The following is a 21199-nucleotide window of genomic DNA, read 5'->3' as shown; positions in this document are numbered from 1 at the left end:
ACCCCTCCTGCCCATGTGTTACCTGGGCTCGGGGGCCTCTCTTCCCCCTTGCCCATAACTAACACCTCTCAGCCCTGTCTCGTGTCTTGGTATTAACAACTTGCTCTGGGAAGGGTGGTCCCCTCTTTCATACCTGGGGAGAGGAAAAGCTAGAGACCCTTACAGTGGTGTAGGCTGGCTCCGTCCTCTCCTGAGAACCAAAGCCCTGGAGAGGTATACCTTCCAGATGGAAAGGGAAGCAAGCAGAGAGCCATCAATCCCTGCCACCCAGGACAACTGTGGGGACTGCTGCACCCCAGCCTAGCACCCTGCCCCTTCAGATCATTCTTGGTTTCCTTCCTTTGCATTCAAAAAAGGTAGCCAGTCTCCTCACAAATCAACTGACCATGTTTCCCCAACCAAATGCCATGTGACCACAGAGTAGACTCTTGAGAGCCATGCAGTGTGACCACAGGGTAGAATCTTGAACCATGCAGTGTGACCACAGGGTAGACTCTTGAGAGCCATGCAGTGTGACCACAGGGTAGACTCTTGAGAGCCATGCAGTGTGACCGCAGGGTAGACTCTTGAGAGCCATGCAGTGTGACCGCAGGGTAGACTCTTGAGAGCCATGCAGTGTGACCACAGGGTAGAATCTTGAACCATGCAGTGTGACCGCTGGGTAGACTCTTGAACCATGCAGTGTGACCGCTGGGTAGACTCTTGAACCATGCAGTGTGACCGCAGGGTAGACTCTTGAACCATGCAGTGTGACCGCTGGGTAGACTCTTGAACCATGCAGTGTGACCGCAGGGTAGACTCTTGAACCATGCAGTGTGACCGCAGGGTAGAATCTTGAGAGTTGTGCAGTGTGAGCACAGGGTAGACTCTTAAGAGCTATGTTGGTCCCCAAAAAAACTGTATTTGAAGGCCCCTAAACCCACACCAGGAAATATCCTCACGGCCACCCCAAATGGAAGCAAGCGTGTCTTGTCACAAAGCAGGTGACACCAGAAGCCCGGCTGCAGAGTGTGACAAGGTCGTGAGGAGAGCAGAGCTCCAGCAGCCCTGACAGACATGCTCCTGGGCAGCCAGGCTGTGCGCCAGAGAGAACTTAGGCTCCTGGAGAGGCTCTGGAGAAGGCTGAGGGCAGGGGTAGAGCTTTAGAGAAGGCCCGGCCAAGCCTCCGTGAGAGAGAATCTGCTGCATAGACATTTGGGAGGCGGCCTAGGATGTTTCTGAGAGGAGAAAGCAATAGAGCACCCTTCCACCTAGAGAGTCTAGCATGAAGGAGGTGGTATCCCAGCATGGAGCTAACTGACTCCACTGCTACCAACCAGAGTTCAGCTGGAACACAAGCTCCACATGGAGGAAGACGTCATCAGTACTTTCTCTCTGGAGACAGGAAGCACTAACACAGTTTGCCTAAGGCCTTTGAAGCCAGAAGACTGCTCCTGTGTGGCCCCATGTCCTGACTCAGACTGGGAAATGTGGTTAAGGGACTGAGGAGACCTTTAAGGGGCAGGACATTCATGTCTTTTCCCAGCAGCCCTGCAGCAGAAGGGCTGGGGAGCAGGTGGCATTCGGACCCTGAGCAGAGGCCTCCGATGCCTCAGGCTTCCCCAGCACGAGTCCCTATAGACCCTGGCACCCACCCTCCCACACCTGCCATTCTTCTTCCAGGGTGAAGCCTGCCGGGAGTGTAAATGATGTAGGCCTGGATGCCTTAGATTTGGACCGGATGAAACAGGTGAGAGCAAGTAGCAGTCAGCAGGCTGGGACTGTCTCTAGCCAGTGGGTCCTCCGCTTGACTGCAACAAAGGCAAGAAGCTGACCAATGGAGAAAAAGGGAGTCCCTGGGCACCCTGGGCTTCCACCATTATGGTTTGAGGGGTTTGCGAGCAGGGCTTGCCCGGGGCCTGGCTGAGGGAGAGGCCCCTGCATCCCTTAGAGTCAGCGCCTGTCCCTTCACTCTGAGATTCTGCCCAGCAGGAAATCCTGGAGGAGGTGGTTCGAGAGCTCCACAAGGTAAAGGAGGAGATCATTGATGGTGAGTGGGGGCCGCTCCAGCCAGAGATGAGCTCATTGTCCTCCCAGCATCCTACACTCACCCCCATGTGTAGCTGTGGAAACTGAGGCCCAGAAAAGTGAAGTGGATTACTGTAATGCACATCTCCCTGGGGTGTGGCTTCTGTGTCTGAAAGTCACCCTGTGGAGGAAAGGATGGGCCTGGAGATGCCCTCCAAGTTTCTGTCCTTTCCTGTCCAGTCTTCCTGTCACTGCTGCTTCTAGAATGCCCAAACTCCCGCACAGCCTGCATGACTCTGCCTAGGGAGCCCCTGGCTCCAGAAAGTAGGACTGTGATGTCCCCACCAGGGCCTGTAAGGAGCTGGCCCAGGCTGGAACAGAGCAGCAAAGCACAGCCTGCACCCATCCCCCACCTGTTTCCCTAACTATCGCTGGTGCCCAGCAGTGACCTGAGCTAGAGAGACCTATGAAGTCAGAGGGACAGCTAATAGCAGGCTCCCAAGGGAAGATATGCTGAGACCTGGCAGCCACTAGCTATAATAGCTACACTCCTTGGCCACAGAGACCACGATTCTGTCTATCCCATCCCACCAGAGGACAGGTGTGGGAGAATGTTCATGAATGCAGGGAAGGAGACACCACAGCTGTGGAGCAGTTCACTGCCTTACTGCTGCCCCACAGTTCCAGTCTTGGGGGCTCCCTTTCTGGCACTTGGAAATAGCTGGGTTAGAAACCCCAAGCATAGTCCAGCTGTCTTCTAGAAGTTGCCTGGGAAGAGGCAGACCGTGGTGAGAGCCTAGCTCAGTCACTGCCTGCCATCGTCACGTAGGCCCATGCTCAGAACGCTCAGGAAAGAAGTGAGCGTCCTGGCAAAGATCCTATTACTTAATGGTTGCCCCTCTCTTGCTGTTGACTACGGACAGGTCTGTCCACTGTGAGGGTGCCAGATGCCTGTGAAGGAAGAGGGAAAGTGTGGGGAGCTAAGAGAAGGGAGTCCAGATCTGGGGAAGAAACGGGTGAGGCGGGCAGAAGAAGGAAGAGAAATTCGGGAAGGCTTAATGGGGTCTCAAGCAGACAGAACAGAGTCAGCTCTGGAGGACAAAGGCCAGGCCGTGGCACCAGCACAAACCATGGCTCCATCCTGTGTCGGGAGGGACTCAAGGGCCTCCGAGCAATGTGGGTACCCACCTGCCAGACTCTAGGAAGACCTGGGTCCCCCCCTCCACAGCAGCCTGAGGAAGCAAGGCATAGTCTTTGTCTTTTTCAAGTCCGTATCATTAGGGGTTGAAGCCCATGAGGTCTGTCAAAGCTGCCATGCTGGTGGACATTTAGCCCGTGTGTGGTCTCCGGCAGCCTGAGCAGGGTGCTTTCGTGCTACACTGAGCTTCCCTCTCCTGTCCTGCCCTTAGCTATCAGGCAGGAGCTAAGTGGGATCAGCACCACGTAAGATGGCGCCAGCCTTGGAGGATCGCGAGGAGCCGTGCTGGCCCCAGCACACAGCGAGCCTGCAGAAGCGTGGATGTACTTAAGTCTCAACCTGTGATACAATATTAAAATGAGGAAACAAACTTCAACTCCTGGATTTTTAGCGTATCTGACACAGAACACCGGGTCTATTCTTTTTTGTATTTTATATTTGCTTATTTAAGTGTACATTTCTTTGGTTTATAGAGAGAACACCCCAAAATCACCTGCTTTATTAGATGGCTTCCAAGTTTTCTCCTAGGTGACACTGTTAGCTCCACGGCCAGCAGTGAGCAGCTGGGTAGTGTGGCCTTTCCACGCCACAGAGCTGTCAGGATGCAGCTCAGCCCCAGCAGCCATGGTGTTTCCAGTCTGTCCACGCAGTGCGTGTTATGTCCACTCGATAATAAACCGTTCACTGTCCACACTCAGGCTCTGGCTCGCTCTCTCTTGCGCTGGCTCTTGGCTGCCCTGGGTGGGGGGTGCCTCTTTACAGGGAGTGCCCAGGCCAGAGCATGCAGGACTAAAGAGATCAAGAGGGACCTCAGAGAGGAGCTGGGCTCTGTCAAAATGTTCCTGGGACCCAAGAACGTGGCCAGGCCACCAGGTACCTCCTACGTGTGGAGCTGAGCTCAGGCCATGCCTGTGGGGAGCCACACAGCCCTAGGGTCACAAGGTGGGTTGTTCAGAGTGCAGCACACTCCCTGAACTCAAGGATTCCATGTGCAATCTGCCTTTCCGGTGCTGGAAGTGGGCCTGGGGCTCAGAGAGGTGAGAGGAAGCTTTGCCCCCAGAGACTTCCTGCTCCCTGTGGCATTACTGGGAACAATCCATAGCAGCCTAGGGAAATCCCAGCTCTTAATCTTCACTGTGGCTACGGAGATCTCTGACCCATACTGCCAGTAGATAGCAATGAGAGCCTTGCGACCATCCCCATGTGAGCTCCCATGGCTCCCAGGACCGTAGAGCAGAATGCCTACTGGTGTGCTCAGTGCTGAGGGTGAGGTAGGAAGATCTGGGTAGGAAGATCCTTGGCGCATTGCATCTCATTGGGTTCCAGTGATCCTAAAAGCCAGGAATGATTTTGGGGCCTATGAGGAAATCAGAAACTGAACAACCTTAGAGGCCTGGCCACGGCCGCACACTCCACGTCCTTGAGAGGTGCTTTCAGCCCTCCCTACCCAGGCCTCCCGCCTCTCCCAAATGTCCTCAGCACAGCCTAGCCACAACACCTTCAGATGTTCCCTTAGCCTCGGACCAGCCTCTGACAGGAGGTGAGGTCTAGGCTCAGTCAGGGCAGTGAGTGGCAGCTGCCCACACTGGGATTTCCCTCAACCCCTGGAGTAACTGTGTGCACACAGGAAGAAGCCACCTGCCCTGGCTCAAAGTCCTCCTGTCTCAGAAGGTCTTAGACCAGACGTCATCTCAACTGTCACACTCTTCAGAGATACCTGTTCCTAGAGCCGCAGGGCCACTCCCAGGCGTGGGGCATGGGCTATAGCACGTCCTCTTTCCCTGGCTGCCTCTGTGGTAATGTCCTTGGCCAAGCCTAGCTCCTCAAACCCCAGGCTGTAGTGGGAGCTATAAGGCTGGGCCCATTCTCGTCCCTCTCTGCCAAGGGATCCTCTCCCAACACACTGCTGATACCTGCTGTGGACACCAGGACCCACCATGGTCCGGCCCCTTAGGACCAGGTCACTAACCAAGGCTTCCTCTCTAGTCACAGCTATGCCATCACATCAGTATTTATGCCCCACCCCCAACTATTACACACACACACACACACAGAAACTGCCCAGCCAGCCATCTGACTTGGGAACCCTGTCCAGGGCTGTGCACCCTGTGCTGCCTGCCCGACCTGACCCTGTCCATGGCTGTGGATCCTGTGCTGCCTGCCCAGCCCTATCCAAGCTCGGGATGGTTTCACAGGTCAGAGGGCCTAAAGTGGAACTGTTCCATGGCTTGGAGGGACCTTCTGAAGCCTATACCTCGAAGCTTGTCCACAGTGGCGGAGGCCTCAAGGACACACGCTTCTAGAACCTGAGGGAATGAGAGACAGGCATGGAGCCGGCCTTCACCCACCTGGATTCAGGCACATACTCTGGGGGCCCAGGTTCAGGCCAACACTCCATCCTGCCCAAAAGAAGGACAACACATTGACTATAAAGACAAATATTAGGTTTAATCTAGGGCATAAGAACAGAGAAGGCAACTCCATGGGACCACAGGCACAGAGTATCCTGGTCAGTCAGGGGGAAGGCCAGAGAGATTAGGTAAGCTTGGTTGCCCCAACCACAGCTGCATCTCCTGTTGCTGGGTCCAGCAGGGCCAGAAGCAGCCTAGACTGCAGGAGCTGATTTAGCTAGACCAGTTCTGTGGCCCTGGCCCACAGAAGTGGAGGCAAGAGGCACGGGGCTGCACCCCTCAGGACCGCTGGCTGGCAGGGTTCACAGGCGGTCCTCTGCCAGCTTACACGTGCGCTTAACCCTGGCGTAGGGTCCCATAGAGTCCTCAAATACAAAGTCCCAGAGCACCTTCACCCAGGAGTGGTGCTGCGGCAGGTGGTCGTAGTATTCGGGTGCAATCTTCCGCACCTGTAGAAAGGGGTGGGGGTTCAAGGCTGCACCTTGGCTGGTACTCTACCACACATGCAATGAGAGCACACACACACACACACACACACACACACACACACACACACCAGCTGCAGGTGAAGGAGGCCCCAGCAGGGAGGGCACCACAGCCCGAGTGCCCCACCTCAACACCCACCAACTTTCTGATCCCAAAAGTCAAGGTGGGTCCATTATGGTCCTGCAGAGTACTGAGGCCTGTACCCTGAGGTCTTGAATAACACCCTCATTCCTCACCCCAGCATCCTATGCTCTGGCAGGCTCAGCTTTCACTGCTTCCTCACCAAACACATGACTCCACTCCCTGCCTTTACCCTGACCTGATATGCCATGTCTGCCTCCCCCTGGGAGTGTTCCAGCCACAGCACCTGCAACCAAGCCACCACGGTGCTGTGGAGATTCCAGGGAAGGCAGTGCTCCACACCTGAGGTGGGCCCACCAGGCAGCCTTCTCTGCAGCCCACTGCAGGTGCGCTGTGAAAACTGTTCCTGTCAGAGGCAGCTTCCTGAGAGACGCAAGCATGACTTCTGAGATGAGCTATCCCTTTTAACCTCTGCCTCCTTCTCAGATGTCCTTTTGAGTGTGACAGTCGTGGCAGGTGCGGCTTCATAGGCTGCATGAGTACAGCACTGGGACCATCCAAAGTCACCCAGCCCACCGTGTGAGCACAACAGACAAACACACACACACACACACACACACACACACCTGGGCACCCAAGAAGAATATACACAAACATACTCGGGAATTTCCTGAGAACCCTCCCCCACTGCTGCTCCTTGCCACACCTGTCTAACAGCCGCTGGCATTCAAGGCTTCCTGTCCGTCTCAACCTTCACCCCCTGCACCTCAGCCTCCCCTTCCTGTAGCTGTAACTGGTCTCCATTGGTTATGAGGACAAAACCACAGCTGTGCTCCCTGGCCAGCTCCAGGCTGGAGAAGTACGCCCAAGCTCTCACAAGACTGACAGGAAATGAGCAGCCACAGGCGGGAGACAAAGCGGAGTGCTTCACGTGGTGTCCACCGATACAGAAAAGGAAGCTGAAACGGGGCTAGTACTTGAGCAGGGACACACCATCAGCAGGTCCCATGAGCAGGGTTCCAGCCGCTGTGCATTAGCCTACGCTGCCAGCCTGCACCTGCCTTGAGAAACTCTGTCTTATCTGGATCTGCCTCTTCCATCTCCAGTTCAGCACCCCAGAAATGAATGGCCATCCCCTTACCAACACACAGAGGAGAAATCAATCTGGGAATGGCAGAGCCCTTCCCCTTATTCTCACTCTCCCCCTGCACCCTGTTCCTGCTCAGCCCAGGCTGAGCACTTACCAGTGGCAGGTAGCAGCCGGGGATGCTGGGAAAGTCATGGTGCTCCATATGGTAGCCCACATTGAAGGTGATCCAGTTGAGGGGCCCGTAGTAGGAGTAAGTCTCATGGCCCTTCATGAACATATAGTGCTCAGCCACAAAGTGGCCAGAGATGGGGTGTAGGCCCAGGCCCAGGAAGGAGCCAGCCAGAAGGTAGATGATGGGTTTGATCCCCCAGAGGGCAAAAATGGTCATGTCAACAGCCAGCTGCACCAGGGTATTGAGTATCTCCATACGAGTCACCGCCTTGGGGTTCACATAGAGCGGCCGCAGCGCGTAGAAGAAGGGCTGTAGGGCCAGCCAGAGCAGCTTGCGGGCCGGCGTAGAGAAGAACCAGCCTTCAAAGTTCGTGGGAATGTCCACGTCCAGCCCGTCGCCGCCCAGGTAACGATGGTGGTCCACATGGTACTTTTTGAAGGATGTGGCATAGGGTACGCCAATGGGTAGATTAGCGAAGATGGCGAACCAGCGGTTGCGGGAGGCAAAGTTCGTGCCAAAGGCAGTATTGTGCGAGATGTCATGGATGGCTAGTGTCAGTGAGTGGTTGATGCAGCCACCGAAGGCGTAAGCCCAGAAGAGCAGCCATCGCCAGGAGAGCCCCTTCACCAGCCAGCAGGCCAGGAACTGCACAAGCACCAGGCCCAGCACCGTCCATTTGAGGTGGGGGTCTGGCCGCATCAGGGCCTTGATGGCTGGGTACTTGGCTACAGGGAAGACAAGAGTGATGAGTGACTTGGCATTCGCTGAACCCTCATCCTCTTCCTGTCCATCTCCCATCTCAGCCCCTGGCAGTGCCTGAAAGCATTCAAGATTCCCCATACCCTCAAGGGTCTTAGAGAGACATGCCATCCCTATACTTGGTGTCTTGGAAGAGTTGCAGCCTAGACTGTGGGATACAAAGGATCTCCTACCTCTGACCACCTTTGGGAGGAGGCTGGCAGACTTCTCAGGGTGCAGGAATTTGTCACCAGCCTAAATAAAGTGCAGGTGTCACAACAGGTCACATAAACCAAAGTAGCATCAGAACCACAAGCCTCCTGGCCCCCTGTGTTGCAGTAAACACGTGTCCGTGTCATGTATGACTTGGTACTTGGGCATGGTCAAAGAGGGATGATGTTGCGAGGCGTGGCTTGGAGGCAGTCCCTAAAATAAACAAGCACCGTAGAGAAGCTAACAAAATGCCACCTGTCTCTTCGGGACAGCAAGCGTCCATCCTTGCATAGGTTGTGCTTTTTTGTGTTTTGTTTTCTAGAAAAGGGGCAAATGGTACATGTGGAAGTTACCCAGGTCAGGAAGGGCCAGGAGGGAAGGGCAGGCAGAGTGGTGACACATTTAGGTGCTGGCACCTAGAGACTAAGGGTTGGGCAAGACCAGAAGGAGACAGCAGGATCTGGTCAAACATCAAGCACTGCATCCAGGAACAGAGGGTCATCAAAAGCTCAGGGTGACAGATACCCCCAGGTCTGCTCTGTCCCTTGGCTTCCTGGACAAGGGCAGACATCCCAGAGATGGGGCCAGCACTGTCCTACAGATGGGGAAACTCCACCAGCCAGGCAGGATCTTATTCTAGGGCACCTCAGTTAAACAGCACCGGTCCTCAGCATCAGCACCACTCTGAGAAGACAGTGGCCTCAGCTTGCCTTGCCTAGGGCTGGCCTGTAGGGTCATAGTAGGGGCTGCAGCCTTGACTGGAATGGGCAAGACCATGTCAACAGCAGTGATGCTATATAATGCCTCCAGCTTGCACACCCAAAGGGGCAGGATCGGGGGAGCAGTTCAGTTGCCAGGCCTTGGGTTCATTCCCAGCACTGCATGAGCAAAGTGTACCAACATACACAGCTATAATCCTACCACGTGGGGGTGGAGGCAGGAGGATCAGAGTTACACACACCTATAATCCTAACACATGGGGTTGGAGGCAGGAGGATCAGAGTTCAAGGTTTCCCTCAGCTACATGAGTTTAAGGTAGCCTGGACTGCATGAGACCATGTATAAATAAACAAATAGGCAAATTGTATATATGTTTTACCACAAGAAAAGAATGTTCGGCTGGACAGTGTTGGCTCACGCCTTTTATGTCAGCACTCAGGAGGCAGAGACAGGAAAGATTTCTGAGACTGGTCTACAGAGCATGTTTTAGGATAGCCAGGGAAACAGAGAAACCCTGTTTTAAAAAACCCCCCAAAAAAAGAAAAGAAAGGGAGAAAGAACATTATGCTGGGAGACACACAGAATCACACCTATGGTCCCAGGCACACAGGGGCTGAGGAAGAAGGGTGGCTGGAACTCAGGAGTTCCAGATCATTAGACAAAGCAGAACTGAAATCCCACTGTTTAAGAATTCCAGCTCCCAAATACCTCACCTGAGCAATCTGGCATGGCCCTGAGATAAGGCCTTACTAGCTCCCTGAAGGATTTCAGGGCAAGCTAAGGCAGGCTGAGAGAGGCCACTTGTCAAGATTCATGGTGGCATGTGGTGTGATGACGTGAGCATGTCCCATCAGGGCGTTAAATGTTTCCATTTCAACCCTGCCCACAGTTACGGGGGAGGCCATTTAGTACCAGTGGTAAGCAGAACAATACACCCCCCAAAATGCCCACATGCTAACACCACAACCTGTGACCACCTTGGGTAAAAGGTCAAGAAGTGACGCACATATGATTAAAGCCATGGCAAGGCTCCCCAGGTAATGCAAGAGCCAAGCTGGGAGTCAAGGGCTAAATGAAGCACGAGGAGAGGCTGCCTGTCTTGGAACACAGGAGGCCCGGTGAGGAAGGTGGGTGACTCCAGAAGCCAGGAAAGACCATGGAACCTGCTCCCCCATGGAACTTCCAGGAGGAATACAACTCTGCGGATGTGGGTTTCTGCCCAGTAAAACTAGGCCAGAATGCTAATGTCCAGAGCAAAGGATACTGTGAAGTGGCACATACCCAACACAGGTGACTCCATTCAGGGCCTCCTCCTCCCAGCCTTGGGACAGAGGCCAGCCAAGTGTGGCCTGGCCTCTGAGGGCCCTGCTCCTCACCAGTCCTGGCAGGATGGCTCATCCCTCTGGACTCAGCAGGGGTGTGGCTCTGGGCACACAGTATGTGAGCCATACTCTGGCCTCCCCGTGGAGGGACTGATGTGCCTGCTGCTACCTGGGGAGTTGGAGGGTTGGGGGGACAGATGCAGAGCCAGGGTCCGAAGGACACCACCAGGGAGGGCCTCAGTGCTGCAGAAAAACAGTGAGGACCCTAAGACCATGCGGAAAGGCAACATGTCTTGATGACAGAATAGGGACATCTGCAAGATGACACCAGGAAAATCACATGCAAAGTGTCTGCATCTAAGCATGCCACCAGCCTCCCAGTCCCCCGCGAGTGGCTTCTGTGTACCTGCCTCACCCACTCGGCCTCCCTCAGGCAGCAGCCAGCCTCCCTCTCTCCTGCTCAGCAACCCACTAGCTCAAGCTTAGGATTTCCGAAAGGCAGCTGCCCTTGCTTCCCCTTGGAAGAAAGCCAAGCATCAGCGCAAGAGGGTGGGTCCAGCCACACCTGTGTCAGGTGAGCCCCAGCCAGGTGAACGCCAAGGCAGCAGGGCCCAGGCCCTAGCTTAGATAGAAGCCTGCACATGCAGGACACACCTGAGCACACAGCCTAGCAGAGGTGACTGTGGGCCTGCACTGGCTGGTTCTGTGTGTCAACTTGAAACAAGCTAGAGTCATCTGAAGAAGGAGCCTCCGTTAAGGAAATGGCTCCCTGAGATCCAGGTATAAGGCATTTTCTCATTTCACGATCAATGGGGAAGGGCCCAGCCCATGGTCCTGGCTTCTAGAAGAAGGTGGACTGAGCAAGGCAGGGGAAGCAAGCCTGTAAAGAGCACCCCTCCATGGCCTCCCCATCAGCTTCTGCCTCCAGAATCCTGCCCTGAATCCTTCGGTGATGAACAGCAATGCTGAAGTATAGACCTAATAAACCCCTTCCTCCCAGCTTGCCTTTTGGTCACAATGTTTCATTGCATCAATAGAAACCCTAACTAAGACAAATTGGTACCGGAAGTGGGGTATTGCTATGACAGTCCTGACCGTGTTTTGGGGGAGGATTGTAGAAAGACTGGAATTCAGGTCTAGAAGAGCCATTGGGAGTTAAGAGCTCTCTGGGGAGTTCTGTGGAACTTGGAAGATGAGAACATTGAGAACAGGTGCAGAGGACGGAGGCCTGGCTTGAGAAATCAAAGGGGAGATTAAAGACTCTATCAGGGCCATTTGCTATTCTGAATTAAGATGCTGTGGCTCTGTTAGCCGGGGCTGAAGAATCAGCTCCGTTCAACAAGATACCAGAACTGCTGAAGCAGAACTTTGCTGGGATACTCGATGCTCATCGGCTGGAACTAGGAAATTCGCAGTGGTAAAGAAGAGACCAAAAATAAATAAATAAATAAATAAAAACAAACAAACAAACAAAGAGACCAGCATCACTGCGGTGAAATCTTCTGGGAAGTGTTTCCTGAGATCACAGTGAAGTTTCACAGGTGGCCAATGTTGTGCCTCATGCTGGCCGCCAGACTTGGTCATGTGTAAGAGCCACCCAGGTGATATTGGTTTTGAAGGCATGAAGGGGTCATGGAGAGCAGCTGAGGCTCGGCACTGTGAGAGGTCAGGAGAGGCCGTTGGTGAAGGTGCAGCCTCAGTGGCAATGGAAGGCCCAGGATGGAAGGGGTCATGCAGAGAAGCTGAGGCTTGGCATCTGAGAGCCTGTGGGAGGCAATTGGGGAAAGTACATCCCAGTTGCAGCCTAAGACCCCAGCGTTTTGGAGATGCCAGCACCGTAGGATGACCACCAAGTAGAGCAGCAGCAGTGGAGTGGGACCAGCGGGAGCCTGGATGCCAAGCTGTGTGCGCTCTGTAGTGCGGAGCTGGAGAAGCGACCCAAGCCGTCTGTGGGAGTCCAGAAGATAGTGAGTGGGTCCCAGATCATTGGTCCATCCCTCTTGAAGATGGTACTTAATTTTGATTTTTAAGGGAGCCCCCAGATGAAAGACTTGAACTTTTCAAAGAAACTGAACTGAAATTTTAAAGGCTAAAATTGTAAAGACTGTGGGACTTCCAAAATTATTTATGATTTTAGTGTGAGATCTTGGGGATGAGTAAGAAAGGAAGAGATGCGGCTTACTAGTAGGCATGTCTGTGTGTCAGGTTGAGAAGGGGCCCGCTGGACTGGCTGGTTTCGCGTGTCAACTTGATACAAGTTAGAGTCACCAGAGAAAGGAGTCTCGGTTGAGGAATGCTTCCATGAGATCCAGGTGTAAGGTGTTTTCTCACTTAATGATCAATGAGGGGGGCAGCCCATGGTGGGTGGTGCTTTCCCTGGGCTGGTGGTCCTGAGTTCTGTAAGAAATCAGGCTGAGCAAGCCAGGGGAAGCAAGCCAGTAAGCAGCACCCCTTCATGGCCTCTGCATCAGCTCCTGCCTCCAGGCTCCTGCCCTGTGTGAGCTCCTGTCCTAACTCCCTTCAGTGATGGACAGTGACATGGAATTAAGCCTAATAAACCCTGTCCTCCCTAACTTGCTCTTTGGTCATGGTGTTCATCGCAGCAATGGAAACCCTAAGACAGGGGTGCTTGCTCAATGACCCCTTCCCTCTGCAAGAAACTCTGTGCCCTTACCCCCACCGCCAACAGCTCCCAATGAATAACTCAGCTGCACCCTGGAGTCCTAGCTGTCCCTCTGCCTCAGGTCCTCCACTGGCCTCCCATAAAGGAGAAACATAACACATGGAGGGACAGTGCGCCCCCTCCCCACCCCATCCTGAACTCCCTAAGCTGCCTCTTGACAGACCCCGAGCGGCCCACACTGCTGCTGAGCCCCTCCGTCCAATGGGCATGCCATGTAAGTCCTCTCTTGGTGGACATGGGTGGTATCCAGTCTCTAGCCCACTGAGCCTCTAGCCTAGATGCCCTATGCATGTCTCAAGAGTTCTCAACTCTGCCTGCCACATGGCCTGGAGCCCAACCCTGGAAGCCAGCTAGAACTCCACAGTCAAGCATCCTAAGAGTCAAGCCAGGGGGGACTCAAGTGCCCCCCCCCTTGGGCTGCCTTCTCCACTCCACTTCTGGTATGCTTTCCATGACAGCCTACTAAACTAGGAGCACATGGAGGTGGCATTTGCCCTAGGGACACATGGTCACTGGGTCTAAGGAGGCCTGACCTAAATGCCCCAGATGTGTTAGTCACTTGTTCTTAAGGACCTAGAGCCTATGGTAACAACCCAACCACAAGAAAGAAAGGGGAGGAGAGGGGAGGAGGGGGGAGGAGGGAGGAGGAGGGGAGGAGGCGAGGAGAGGAGGAGGAGGAGGAGGGGAGGAGGAGGAGGAGGAGGAGGAGGAGGAGGAGAAGAGGACGAAGAAGAGGAGACGCAAGACGAGGAAGGGGAAGAGAAGCAGGCGGAAGGGGAAGAAGAAGAGAAGAGAAGACGGAGAGGAAGAAGGGAAAGAGATGCAGAGGAGGAAGAGGTGAGGAAGAGCATACGAAGATGGATAAGACTCCTCTTTTTCTCTCTCTCTCTCTCTCTCTCTCGCTCTCTCTCTCTCTCTCTCTCTCTCCCTCTCTCTCTCTCTCTCCCTCTCTCTTTCTCTCTCTTGTTTTTAGAAACAGGATTTCTTTGTGTAGCCTTGGCTGTCCTGGAAATTGCTCTGTAGTGCAGGCTGGCCTTGAACTCACAGAGATCCGCCTGCCTCTGCCTCTAGGATTAAAGGTGAGTGCCACCACTGCCTGGCCACAAGACACTCTTAACCTGTACCTCTGAGGAAGCCTTGGTTTTTCTGGAAACTCTCCTTGTTAGTCAACTGTGTCATCAGGGACAGAGTCAAGAGCTGGGCAGGAGAGCAGCAGAGAGGGCCTGTTGGCTGTAGGCCACTCCAGCACCCCCTCCCTATTGACCCATGGAGGTGGCGACTCCCCGCTCTCTTTGATCTGCAATGGGGTCCCACCAGTAAGACCTATCATCACTTCTGTTCTGTAACCATCATGTCCCTCCCACCCAGGAAAGGATTCCCCCACCCCTTTCCAGGGAGGCTAATGAAGGCACAAGACTACTAGTCTGGCTACAGGGGAGCGATCTTGTCTCCTGGGTCATGGGGTCCTTCAGTTGTTCAGCCTCTTTCCTCCTGCCACCAAACCACTTAGTGATGATGATGCCCCCTAGTGACCATAGGCATACGTGCTCAAATGAGCAGTACCACCATCTCTCCATAGCTGACCAGCCTCTCTTCCAAGCACCCAAAGCTTTCTAGAACTTCCTCCCAGCTCCACCTCAGACTGCAAGGATGTCTCCCCACTACTTTGATCTGTCCTAGCCCAGTTCTGAGTCACGGGCAAGCCGGGCCCTGCCCTAGCATGTTGGAGTCCCCTGGGAGAACTGGACAGTATTAACAATGGTCCGGAGTACTTTCCTGAGTCTCACATCTGCTCCCTCACTCACCCACTTGTTAGACCTGGGTCTGCAGGGATCCCCAGCTGATGAATTAGGGACTTTGAATTAGGGACAGGCATGTGAGCTCATACAGGGCACATAGTGTGCCCTGGCTACGGTGCTGTGACAGGCCAAACGGTGGGATGGACACTTGAACTGAAATTTACCTACTGAAGATGCTGGTGGGAATGGCCTCAGACCCTAAGAAGTGCTTGAGGTGATAGAAGTAGGTGTCAGATTGGGTCACGTTGCAAACTAAAGACACCTGCAGTGTGGCCTTAAAATGAAGCCCTTGCATGACATGCTAATATACCTCTATAAGGTTGCTAAAAACTAAAGCAGGAACACGGCATGAGGACAGACTAAGTGCAGCGTCCCAGAACATGTGAGCCAGGCTGGCAAGTTGTGTTGGGGACATAGAGACAGTGCTCTCTCTGAGCAGAACCCAGGCAGCCCAAACTCAGATCCCCAAATGACTGGTTAGGAAGGGAGGCCTTGGGGGTGATTAAATCACAAGATGGGTCCCTTATAATGGGACAGTAGACCAGAGTGCTCCCTTGCCTCTCAGCTGCACGAGGACATAAGTACAAGGAACCGACCTTCACCATCATTGACATCCAGGCTGATCCTGGTGGCCTTTGGCTCGGGGTGGCTATGGTGTAGAGGGTTGACTGCTTCTGCTTTCCCTAACTCCCTAGAGCCACTGGGCACCAGACACAGAGCACTTAGTGGGAAAGTCTGGTGCAGAGTTACACCTGGGGACAAAGGTAGAGGGTGTGGCATCCCAGACGACAGCAAGGAAAGGAAGTTGGCAGGGGAGGAGCATGTGGGCCGACTCAGGGTTCACGGGCACAGGAAGCAGAGTGGAAATCTTTTCCCCAGCTCTACCTCAGGGATGCACCCAGGAAAGTGGGTGCCAGCCACAGTGAAAATCATTACAGAAATTGGTAAATGCCTCAGCTCGGGGCTTTTAGTTCCTTCCAGAGAGCCAGTGGCTTCACATTTAGCATACGCTGCGTGCACATGTGCATGTGTATGACTGTGCATTCGTGTACACACCCGGGCATGTGCTGCCAGGTTATTTCTTTAGAATACTTGAAGCTAAGACACGAAGAAAGCACATGAAGTCAGTTGGTGAAAAGGGAAGAAAAAGAAGTCTATCTGGTACTCAGCAGATCTCTGAGTTTGATGCCAGCCTGGTCTACAGGGTTCCAGAAAAGCTGGGACTACACAGAGGAACCCTGTCTTGAAAAGCCAAAAAAGAAGGAGGAGAAGGAAAGGAAGGAGGAGCAGAAGGAGGAGGAGGAGGAGGAGGAGGAGGAGGAGGAGGAGGAGGAGGAGGAGGAGGAAGAAGAAGAAGAAGAAGAAGAAGAAGAAGAAGAAGAAGAAGAAGAAGAAGAAGAAGAAGAAGAAGAAGAAGAAGAAGAAGAAATCATCATCTAGATGTCTAGAGGGGACGGCAGGAGGGTCCTGGTGTCAGCCCAGCATGTGCCAGGTCCTGAGCTCCACCCTTAGCGCCACAAAAATAAACAACCAGAACCAGCACAGAACAATCCTTACAGAGGCCGGGAAGTTGCCTGAACCTCCCAGATTGGGGAGGAGGCAAAATACAGAGACAAGTAGCAGGGTCAGTGTCTGGGTATCCCTGCTAGGCCAGAGTTTAGCAGCAGAAGGTGTAACAGGGAACAACACGACCGCTAACTCCTGCACTGCTGGGGACCGGCTCCCCACATCCCATTTTCCCATTTCTGCTTGGTGCAACATTATAAATGCCTGCCCTGCAGCACACTGCCCCTGACCACAAAACCATGGTCCTATAACTGGGGGTAAATAAAAACCAAGCCCCCAAGGAGACCCTGGCACTAAAGGCAGCCACAGAGCCGGGCAGGAAGGCAACCAGACCCCTCTCCTATAATTTCAGACCCTGTCTGGCAGAGAAAGTTACAGACTCAACCAGATCCCTGAAGAGCCTAGCAAGAGGCAGGCTTCCAACCAGCCACCCTGGAGTCTGCATGTCCCTGGCTGGGTGACCAGGGCCTCATCTTCCCCTAGCAGCTCGCTCTGTGCCCTAGACTCTCGGGCGGCATTTAAGTCTTCTGATCTTCCCAAAGGCCATCGCCAGTGAGAGAAGTTTCAGCCAAGCCTTTCCTAAGCAAACAATCCAACAACTGACTTTTATTTCCTGGTTTCCCTCGTGTGTATGTGTGTGTGTACCTTGCTTTCATATTTTTTTTTAAAAAAAGCAAACAAAATTACAAAGCTATTTATCTTCAAAAAAAAACCAAACCCTTTGTGTGGCCATAGCTCAGTGTGTAATGGGTTAGCTTCCTGCCTGCCCTGGCCTGAGAGGCACGTTCTTGGATGCTGCCATGAATCCTATTTTCTTAGGACTCCGTGCCAGGAAGGCATGTTCTCATCCTGGGCAGGAGCAAGAGTTGGACTTTGGTCTTATCGCAGAACACCCAAAGCCAACCTTTAGCAATGACTTCCTGAGACCTGACTGGGAGATTCCGATCTTAGCCAACACCTACAGGCTCCGCGCTTGACGTAGCCACCAGGCAGTCATGTGAATTACAACTGGACATGAGCAACCCAGGCCTCGGCAGCCTCTGCACTGTTTGGCACAGGGCAAATTGCTCCTCCTCTCTAACTGGCACTGGGAAAAGAGTTGTGTTCAGGATCCACCCAGAGGCCGGGAGGGAAGGAGAAATGGGTGGGGCTTCTTGTACTAGGTCCTCAGTGAGTCCCCAGCCCTTTCTGGAGGAGGTTGCCACGGATGTCTTTGGGGATCCTGGCCTTCATGAATCCTTCACACATCACCTCCCAAGTCTGAACAGCAACTTAGTAAGAAAGGCTTTCCCTTCAGCCTTCCCCCTCGGCTAAGCTGCAGCTTCCTCGTCTGAATACTGACTCACCCTAAGTCACAAGTGACTCTTGGAATCCTGGCCATGGGATCAGCCTTTCTACCAGTCACTAAATTGCTGCTACAGAGCCCAGAGCTTGGGCAATGGAGCTGGGGAGGCAGAGCCTAGAGAGAGCCTTCACCTGATTGGCCAGGACCATCAGAGCAGCTGGTGGGGTAGGGTGGGGTGGGGTGGGGAACTTCCTTGATGAGGGAAACACTGAACCATACTGATCAATGCAGGAAATCCAGAGCCCAAGCAGATTGAAGAACACACATCCCAAGTCACCGGCAAAAACTGGGCAGGGAACAGGAAGTCATAGTCCCTACAGCAGGGGCATGAATGCAGCTCCCTGAAGATGACAGTTCTCTTGCTATGCCTGGACCAGAGTGTCCCCATCCACTCCCCACAGCTCCTGCGCTGTCCTCATTTCTCCACCAATCTTTCTAGGAAATCTGGATGTGTCCTAGGGCCCATGGTTTCTCTGGTTAGAGACATTTAGGGCTGGGCTGCGGCTTGGCTGGTGGTGTTTGTTGTTTAGTGTGTGCAAAGCCCTCGGTTGATTCCCCAGCACCCCATAAATGCTGGGTGTGGTGATGAGTTCCTCTAACCCCAGTCCTAGGAAGGCAGAGGATCCAGAGATGACCTTTCATCTAGGGCAAGTTGAGGCAAATGGAGCTAAAAAAAAAATGAGAGTGTGCTGGTTTCAGTGGGACACATCTTTAATCCCAGCCCTAAGAAGGCTGAGAACAGAGGAGCACAAATTTGAAGCCCACTCGTGCATATGGGAGGGAGGGAGGTCCTTGTCATGTACCTTATTGGCGCTGGTCCCTCAGGAAGCCTGCCTCATCCTCCACCACTCTACCAGGGAGAGCAACCCCTGGGGGCAGGGACGTGGGGGTAGGTTGTTACAGGTGCAGTCTGCCTGGACTCGATGAGCACCTGTGGGCAGGGACACACAGAGACACACCCTATATGTGTCTCTGCTCAAGGTCTTCTCTACCTAAGGCCAGGTGCCCAGAGAATTCAGGAAGAGAAGCTGGGGGGCCAGGGGAAGGGCTGAGGAGGCCCATACTGCCCCCCCTCCTCCCCTGCCTCAGCACAATGGAACACCTAGGCCAACGCACCTGCCCTCCTCTGGTGGCGGGAGTGCCTGCTAAGTTCACACAAGTAGAGAGCATAGCTTACCCAGACATAGGAGACAACCACAAGACACAAACACACAGGACAGTTTCCAGGCCCTGAGCCCCTAACTGCTGCGACAGCCGGTCAAGTGCACCCTGAGTCTGAAAGATGTAAAAGTAAGACAGAAGCTTCCACAATTAGGGGCAGATCAGGAAGATGCCAAAAACAAAAACTCTAAGAAAAAGACCCATCAGATCGAGATCTGGCTGAAGACAACCTAAAGACCTGGACCCCTGCCCGGATACCACCGGCAAGGAAAACGGAAGCCGACCGTTGAGTAACCGCGAGTTAAACCCACAGCCAATCCGATGAGGCAGAAGGGTTAACAGATGCTAGGGCGCCAAAGTGAGGTAGGGGAAAAGTGAGCGCTGCAAGGAGCGTTCTGGGCACTAGGAGGTTTGGGACATCGGAGGAAGGAGCTCTTGTCATGCACCCTCCACCTGTGGAGCCCGAGACTCCTGCCCTTCTCGTGGAATCCGCAAGACGGGGCCCACCCCGGGAAATGACCTCGCAGATGTCTGCTGCGGGAGAGCCGCCATCCTCCGCTTCCTGAGAGGATGTCCTTGGAGCTCGCGTATTCCGCACATTCCCGGTGGGTGGGCTTGGCTGCTACGCAAGGTGCCTACTGGTTGCTGCTGAAGAACCCAAGGTGCAGCGCGTACTAAGCAGCTCTCCCACTGTCCGCCCATCCCGCAGAAGTTCCCAGTTATGGTCGCACGCGCTCACCGAGCATCTCCTTGCGCCGCTGCGTATGCGGCTGGTCGCTGTAGACCCACTCGAAGTCGCTGCGGCCCGCGCTGTTGCCCATGGTGGCGACACTGGGGCCCGAGCGCGCTCCGCTCCGCTGAGTTCTGCTCACCTGTCGCAGGGTGCCTGCTCCGGGCGGGGACCTAAGTACCCGGGAGGAGGCGGGGTGGGGGGCGGGGCCGAGACTTAGGCGCCTCGTGGGCGGACCTAGGCCGGTCGCGGTGGTTCCCCGAAACCCAAGAGGTCTGGGTTGGGAGATGCAGGAGTCACGCAGGACGCCTGGAGTCCTTGAATCCCTGACCGCTTGGCGACGGCCACTGCCACTTTCAGGCTGTGTGCTCCAGTGCGCACCTGTCCCCACGCCTGGCTGGTCTCACCCCGGAGCGCAGTACACTCTGTGTTCTAGACTCTAGGGCGTTTGGGTCTTCTGATCCCGGCATCACGGAGGAGTAAGTGGGAACGAATGTTGGGGGACATGGAACTGGTAAGAGGTACCCCAAAGCAAGGACCTTGGGACAGGCAGGCCCCAGCAATGTCTTCCCCTGCTTGTTCCTTTCATGCAGGCACGCACGCACTCACGGCAGAGGGACATGAAAGACACAACAAAAGTATGGCGGTGAGTCAAACATGAGGAATACAGGTACAGAGATGATTCCGGGTGAGCTGTGCCATGGCACAGGTTGGCTTTGGAGCAGTTTTGCACTGGACCTTGTGCGACGACAGCAAGAGAAAAGGGAACAGCATTGACGGTTAAGGGAACAGCAGCTGCAAAGTCTGAGAAGAAATGAGCAGACTCAGACTTGGGTCTGTGGGGTGACAGAGGTCTCATCTGCTCTCCACCTGCTTCTGCTGTTCCAGGGCTTCAGAACCTGGCCTCCCTGTGGCCCTGTCTGGCACAGCAGCCAAGGCCACCACAGGCAGGCATGGGGTGGATGGAGAGTGTCCTCTCCTTCCTGAGGACCAGGCGCATGGACCACTCTCAGCTCTGGCTGCAGTTAAGGAGGACTTTGGCGATATCTGGGTGGAGAAGGGCACCAAGGACGGTTCCACAGTCCAGTAGGAAAGACACTCAGACGCTGTCCCCACTGCTGTGTCGGTCGGGACCTGTGCCACAGAGCCAGAGTGATCGCAGCCACATCAAGAAGAACCGTCAGCTGCTGTCCCACCAGCTGCCAGAACCAGGCAGGTGGGAAGGCCTTACCTCAGGGGGGCAGGAATACAGACCCAACCCCCAACCTCTGGTCTGGCCTGGAAAGCCACCAAAGTCAAAGCACTTGTCACGTGTTGACCTCCGTGTTGGTCACTAATCTTCCATCTTGACGCTTGCACCTGGGTTCCTGCCCTTCTGGTCACCTCCTGCCGACTTCCTCAGGCCCAGGCTAGGGGTTAGAAAACATACTCTTCGCTCGAGACACCACCTGCCCAGGGAAAAGTAAGCAGGAGTCCT

General features: G+C 54.3%; 2 protein-coding genes across 3 annotated transcripts in view; one reads left to right on the top strand and one right to left on the bottom strand.

Moving 5' to 3' along the window:
• The window catches only part of Evl (Enah/Vasp-like), a 65853-nt gene extending 61951 nt beyond the window's left edge, over positions 1-3902 (top strand). For both annotated transcript variants that reach the window (XM_038336700.1, XM_038336699.1), the window contains 3 exons: positions 1663-1729; positions 1972-2029; positions 3417-3902. In XM_038336700.1, the coding sequence (XP_038192628.1) occupies positions 1663-1729; positions 1972-2029; positions 3417-3454 (163 nt within the window). In that variant the 3' untranslated portion in view covers positions 3455-3902. The remainder of the gene's footprint in view (positions 1-1662; positions 1730-1971; positions 2030-3416) is intronic.
• Positions 3903-5804: 1902 nt separating this feature from the next.
• On the bottom strand, positions 5805-19864 carry Degs2 (delta 4-desaturase, sphingolipid 2). The gene is made up of 3 exons (XM_038337654.1): positions 19732-19864; positions 7428-8170; positions 5805-6065 (listed from the first exon to the last, which is right to left on the bottom strand). Exons 1-3 carry the CDS (start codon positions 19811-19813, stop codon positions 5919-5921), a joined length of 972 nt encoding a protein of 323 aa, XP_038193582.1. The 5' UTR covers positions 19814-19864; the 3' UTR covers positions 5805-5918.
• Positions 19865-21199: the final 1335 nt, after the last annotated feature.

The sequence above is a fragment of the Arvicola amphibius genome, chromosome 7, assembly GCF_903992535.2.
Source record: "Arvicola amphibius chromosome 7, mArvAmp1.2, whole genome shotgun sequence".
NCBI classification, from domain to species: Eukaryota; Metazoa; Chordata; class Mammalia; order Rodentia; family Cricetidae; genus Arvicola; species Arvicola amphibius.
The sequence above is the reverse complement of the archived record's forward strand: the minus strand, read 5'-3'. Positions and strand labels throughout refer to the sequence as shown.